Source organism: Atractosteus spatula, chromosome 6 (assembly GCF_055471065.1).
Source record: "Atractosteus spatula isolate fAtrSpa1 chromosome 6, fAtrSpa1.hap1, whole genome shotgun sequence".
In the NCBI taxonomy this organism is placed as follows: Eukaryota; Metazoa; Chordata; class Actinopteri; order Semionotiformes; family Lepisosteidae; genus Atractosteus; species Atractosteus spatula.
In genome coordinates, this window is record NC_142711.1 from 25,053,372 (window position 1) to 25,060,307 (window position 6,936).

Consider the following 6,936-nt stretch of genomic DNA (forward strand, 5'->3'; position numbering starts at 1 on the left):
TTCGCATACCCCAACTTGCTCTCCATGAGACACACAGGCATACAAACAGGGAGAGAGAAGTTTGGGGTCTGAGCGCAGGGTCTGCGCCATTTATATGGTGCTCCTGGAGCAGTTGGGGTTAAGGGCCTTGCTCAGGGGCCCAACGGAGTAGGATTCCTCTGCCAGCCGTAAGATTTGAACCGGCAACCTTCAAGCCACTGGCGCAGATCCTTAGCCACAGTGCCACCGGTCCACCCCTCAACATGACAGCTACTCAAGTAGCTGTGGTACTAACTGTGTTTATCACAGATAAAGAGGCATAGAGGAAGCCAGGCCATTTGTTTTGTCAAGATCAAACAGATTGGGCACTAGATGTAAAGCCAACCTCGCTCCTCATGGAATATCATGGGCACACATTGAAAATGACATACTTAAAAAAAGAGGCGGAGCTTGGAAACCCGTATTTCATGTGGGACAAGCAAAGACCTTTTGTGAATCCTGTTGTCACTAACAATTTAAAGAAAAATGTTTATGGTGTGCAATGAAGGAAAATAGGCATTCCACATCATCCCATCCCGTGTCTTGTGTAATTTTGTGAATCTTTTTACTGAATGCCAAATCTTAACTGTGCAATGGATGGACCAAAACATAATCAACAGTGTTTAAGTGTACAATAAAAGTCTTTTAAATTGTAAAGGCTTCATATCCACTATAATATTTATGTGTACTTGTACACATTCTAAGTTTTACTGTGTATATGTAGCATTTGTTTCTGTTCTACAAGGTTTGTAGGTGCTTTTGATAGTTGTGGTTATTTATCTCATCTTGCTTCAGAATCAGGTGAAGTGATTTCTTTTACTAGTATCTGGTGCTATAAGAACGTGTGAGAAACAGAAGCCTGCCAAGAACTCGGAACAACATAGGAACAGAATGTCTTTATGACACGAGGCTACTTTAGTTATCTAGATCATTTAGTTTTTATTTATTTATTGATATTATGATCTTACTCAGCCATTTCCCAAAAAGAGAGCTCACTCTGAGACAGGAATGTACACAAGAAATGCTGTAGGTATAAATAAAATGGAAGATGTTTTATTGATGGTTTTTAGAAATACACTTCTGTGCAAGTAAGAAGTTATGAATTTGTTCAAGTATTTTCTACTATGTAACATTCCTGCCATGTTTATTAACAGTTTGAGATCCAATAAATTATGAACATGATTTTCAGTTTAAGAAAAAATATTTTGGATTATAGCTGTAGTAACAGACAAATAAGTACTAGAACCTGAGATGAAGTTTGAACAACTGAGTTTCTTGCATGCAAGGAACAATAAGACCAAAGTATTGTTTGAAATATAGGTACAAAACGTCCAGTTTATATAGCAAATTTCAGCTGCTTCTGACACAAATTGTTATCATGGTAATGGGGGGGGGGCACCTGTGTTTGGACATTCCCAAGACCTTGAACACTTTTAATGGTCGGTTTTATCTTTCCTTAGTTAGGGGGTCTTTATCTTGCACTTGGAATTTCATATCAATTAACTCCCATCCCTGCCATAACTCAAAGGTGCCTAAGCATGGAATGTCTTGTCCCACAAGAAGTCTTTGTGCAGAAAGAAATCAGTTAACCCCCTTTTCACATCTTATATCTTTCTTCATAGCCAAAACTTAAGCTTGAGCACTATCTGTCATAACATTTTTTTTGTTGAGAAAAAAAATATTGAGAAAAAATATCAATATTAATTAGGAGCTTCTAAAACTTTGCCCTTTGTGACTTCTTATTCTTTTCACCCGTGTGTAGTCATTTTCTTTCGATTTCATCTTCACAGATCAACCACATCCCCATGACTTCCGTAAATAACGATGCACAAAGTTACCATGATCTTCCATAAAATATGATTAATAAAAAAGGATGTTATTAAAGTATGGGATGATTCATTGGGCCATTTTTCTCATTTCCCAACAGCAGTTGTAGCAACATCAGTGCACCAATGTCATAGCAATGGAGACTTTAAGGAATGGTGTTATACAAAATCTGGACACCCGGGTTTTGGTAAAAGTGAAAGTTCATTAAAAATATAAAACCCTAATAAAATGTCTATTTTGAAACTGTTAGTAAATGTCTTTGCTAAAATATAATACTTTTAATACTTTTAAGTTAACGTGGATAACCCTTTTTGATTTAATCTTTTTTATTTCTTTATTGAGTTTTCATAATTCACACTGTTTCAAGCCCATGTACCAGAACAGGTGATGAAAATAACGTGCACGGATCCACCACCGGCACTGTTAAGCCATCTGCTTCCTTTCCTACTTTAAGCTCACAGCACAAAGAGCCAAGCAGAGGCAGGGGATGGAGGGCTTGAAGCACCTCTTAATGACACTGCCGACTCAAGCTGAGCTAGCTTTGAGCTCAATCCGGCAGCTCTTGGCCAACTCTGAGCCTCCTGTATGGGAATCTTATGCAGCGATAGTTGTGGAGGGGCATAGTCCAGATTCACAAGATCCAAGTCTGAGCGAGCAAGACTTTGTGGAAAGACAGGTCTTTTCCTGGTGAGCCACTCTGAAGTCCTGGAACTTTAACAAAAGGAATTTTGATATATGTTATAGATACCTTAAAAAATACTGTATACATTGAAAATGAGTAATGAACTTCCATACCTCTTTGAAGTGAATGGACTTTTGCCTATTTCATGAAAACAGGATTACAGGTGTTCTACAGTACATGCAAGGCTGCTGTAATGGTTGGACTATTGTTAGAATTTCTGGAATTAGTTTTTTACATTGGGATGGAGTAGATGAGAATGTATTAGATTTTATTCCTTTCCTTACTTTTATATCCCTGCTTCTTTTTTAGCTATGCAGTCTTATTTAAGCTTTATAGACATTTTTATGAACAGATTATAAAAGCTTTAATGATTATTTCAGCAGTCATAGCTAAAGCTGTATTGTAAATGTCACAGTGTAAGGATTTTTATACTATCCTGCTAGAGATAAATTTGACCTTTCCTGTGATACATGGATTTAAAATCAAACTGCTTAATGCTGTTAAATTAGTCTGAACGTCAAGGTTGGGTTTTATGCTTTATCTAGCACCTCTATTGAGACTGCATGTTAACTTGTATTAAGTAACCCTGTTTAAGTTAAATATCTATCTGTAGAAAAAAGAGTAAATTAAATTTGAATACCTTTAGAATGAAATTATACTGTCAGTTGTTCATAACACTCCTCATTGAGGAAAGTTTTGAAACATCAGGCCTTTTCATTATAACAGCTTCTTAAAGCTATTAATGCTTTAACGCTTCTGATATTTACAGATTTGATTGAGCAACCAGTAATGTTCACATTATCCTATACATTTTCTTTTATTAACATTTCAGTATTGCTTTTGCTAGAATGTCATTACTGGTGAAACACATCGCATTGACTATGTCAGTGCATATATAAATGTTTGTTTAATCACTAGTCAAATGTTTTGGAACCCCTCAGTCAAAAGACTCTCACAGTGTCAGGCAAAGTGTGATTGGCTCGAGAGGCATGAGAATGATTTCCATCACATTCCCATGCCAGAGCAATCCCCATAAATCAACCCAATTAAAAACTTGTTGAATCAGGAGAGAAGGCATTTCAGTCCTCCACTATAACCCTTACCCACTTTGACTTCAGATGATCTTGCCAGAAGAAAGAGAACAATACTGTGTTGCATGTGGAAACTCTTGTAGATTCCAACATTTCAGGTCATGTTCAAACTATTCTTGATATCCTTTAGGCACAGCACTTTATTTAGTGGGGGTTCATCATACCCTTGGCCCAGTATTGTATACTGTATATACTTGTATACTGTAGTTATACAGTATAACTGTATAACATGCAGTTATGTTATTTTTCATATGATTATCCTCCAGCAAAGCAATTTTAAAAATAATAACCTTAAATCTGTCTCAAATACTTTGGTAAGGAATAAAATTGCATGTTGATGTCATTCTGCATTCCTGTATTCTGCATTTTGCCTCGTCTCCTATTCCATGTTCAAGCTGTAGTTTAATTAAGGCCTTGCTTGAAGTGCAGTAGGCAGAGTGTTAAAACAGAGAATCCAGCTGGCCCTGTGCCTGATACAAAGGTAATTATATCCACTGTCATTAGAGGACACCATGCACCTCAGTCTACCAGGAGCCATGGTGTAACTTCTAATTAAAGGTCACAGAGTTTATTTCCAACTCTTGTGAAGATGCAGGGCTCATAACACTGATGCAGTTTAAAATAGATAGCTGTCTCCCAAGCAAAATGTCACAACAGGTGTGTGTGCAGGAATTTGTAACATTTAATCTGCGACCCTGTGTCCTGTCACAGTAAGGTGAGATCACCCTGATTCTGTCTCATTGTTATCTGGCTTTGTGGATATGACAAGGAGATTGTTCTAAACATTGATCAATGGAATAATTCAATATGAATCAAGACACAAAAGTACATATTCTTGTAGTTATGCGTTTTTAATCATATAAACATGATGTTACTCAGTGAGATAGGAATCCCTTAACTGAGCACTAATGATTTAGTTTAATATATTTGAGGTATTGTTTCTAACACAAAAAAATACTGTGTTCCAAACTCTCAAATGTTTAGCAACCATAGGATGTTTTGCTATACAGAGTATTCTTTTTCCTATATGAAACAAGATTTTCTTACTACTCAATTCTTCTATTATCATACTCAATTTGGTTATAGCTCCCAAGTGTTACTATTGTAATTTTCCATTTGTCCATTAGGGGGCACATTATTTCTATCTGAGAGAAATGCAGCAGATAGCAGTAATTACATGAAAAATACATTCATTACACATTTTTAGGCACACCTGAAGAAGGCTCCACGGCCGAAACATTGTGTTTTCTTCTTCTCTTTTCAGCATGGAATAAACCTATTACTTGTTCATTTTTAGGTATACCTACAATTAAACCATTTTCATATTTAAACAGTATTTTAAAGTAAATCTGCAGAGAATGGTCCTGAGTAACTAATAGATGAATAACAATACATTGTGTGTTTCCCGTAATCAGTCAGAGAGCAGCTGCTGACATACAGCAACATGCCAGTAACATCCTTCTATGTTCAAAGTATTCTCCATTGTTTACCTGTCTGTAAAGTCTACTGATAGCTCAGCATATACCTTGCGAACTTTCCTACCTGTAAAATACATTTCTCTGTATGCATCAGTGAGATGAGTGCAAAATAGCTTCACAGATGAGGAGAAAATTAATCAGTTATAAGCAAAGCATTTCTTTTTTCCACCTGGTATGTATATCAAGTAAAGGCATATTTAAAAATCCAGTGATATGAATTATATATATATATAATGTATATAAATGAGACATGCTGTGTATTTTGTTAGGTTTACAAGTGTCTTATTATAGACTATTATTATAATTGAAATAATAATAATGAATAATTTCTGAAAGATAACAATATATCGTTCTATGTACCTTATTACTGTGGGCCTCTCTGCTGCTTTTGTTCTTTCTCAGCTTTATGTTTATATAATGAGACATAAAATCTGTTGGGGGGGGGGAAGCAAGGTTTGTTTTATCTGTTTAAAGTTTTTAATAAATCTAAAAGTACCCTCACAGATGGGGGTCACGAGCTGTTATCCATTGGCAGTGTTTTGATAGGGCAAGACTGTGATTTTCTGTATTTCTCTTTCCTTTGGTGTGTGTCAGACTGCAGTAGAGGTTTTCAAGAGGATAATTCTGGAGGCAGAGAAGATCGATGGAGGGGCTCCACAGGGGAGGACTTCCTGCTCACTCATGTAGAACCTGAACCGACGCACTGGACACTGGGATATCCCTCTACTTGAAGAGGCTAACTGCCTGTTTTCCTCCAGATAAACTAGGCTTATTTTTTGTTTTTTCTCCCTTTTTTCTAAAACAGGAAAGAGAAACAGTCCTGAGATTCTCTTTCTAAAATTCTGTTCCTCTACGCACTGGGTTCTCCCCACTTCACTCTAGCCCCATCTCTGTGCAAGAGCTTCACTTCTGATTTCTGATTTTAAGCCTTTTTTTCTACTTTTCTTTTTTCTTTCTTTTTCCAATTTGTATATTGTATTTCCTAAAGATTATTATGGCAAATAATATATTTGCCAGCATTAATTTCTTGTGTAGTTGAAATGTTTAAAATCTTTTTGATTGTAATCATTAAAGCAGCATATTGGTACACTATTATTTAAGTCACTAGCCCTGGCTGTGTGTGTCATTTATCCTTTTATCCCCAGTTTCTCATTCTTGCTTGTCATTTACATTTCACTTGTGAACTGGAATGAGGCTGACAACTTTATTCCCATTTGATGATGTTATTGTTAATAACTACATTATTGTTGTTTATTAAAAAGCATTTAGAATGGAGAACTGTCAGATGTTCAGATTCACAGACTCTTATAGGTTATTTAAAGTTTTTAAAGAGTGATATTTTTAAATGCTGAATATTTCCGGTGTCCAGAACTTAGGAGTTGGAATTGGTTAAAAACGTAAGCATAACTACATACTTTAGAGTATACAATATCTATATCACAGTTTTTCTTTTAGGAAATGGTGTGTTTTATAGCATACAGTTGAAGGTGTAAGTTTGATCATTCACATCATATATTAAGGTGTTTTAGGTTGAAAATGTAAGAGGGTGCTTTTTTTTTGGTTTTACTTCTCGTCTTCACATTGGTTTTTGCCTTTGCCAGTTTTCTTTCCTTCATTTCATAGGACCACTGTGGTCCTCTTCCAGATACAGCAGAGGCATGCGTGCATGCTGCAGGTACTGATTAGCTTAGCTGCCTTTCACACAGTTGATCTGGGTCTGGTTCCTATCCACTGGAAGACTGCAGTTCATCACTGTTGTGTGGAGAAGTCATTAGCACTCTGGAAGCATGACGAGAGAGTTGTGGGTTCAAATCCAAGTTGGGGTTGTGTCCTAGTGTAA

General features: G+C 36.3%; 1 protein-coding gene across 1 annotated transcript in view; it reads left to right on the forward strand.

Moving 5' to 3' along the window:
* Positions 1-6,371, forward strand: part of rheb (Ras homolog, mTORC1 binding) — a 52,396-nt gene extending 46,025 nt beyond the window's left edge. The window contains exon 8 of the mRNA XM_088919368.1: positions 5,691-6,371. Within this exon, the coding sequence (XP_088775494.1) occupies positions 5,691-5,783 (93 nt within the window). The 3' untranslated portion in view covers positions 5,784-6,371. The remainder of the gene's footprint in view (positions 1-5,690) is intronic.
* The last annotated feature ends 565 nt before the right edge of the window (positions 6,372-6,936 follow it).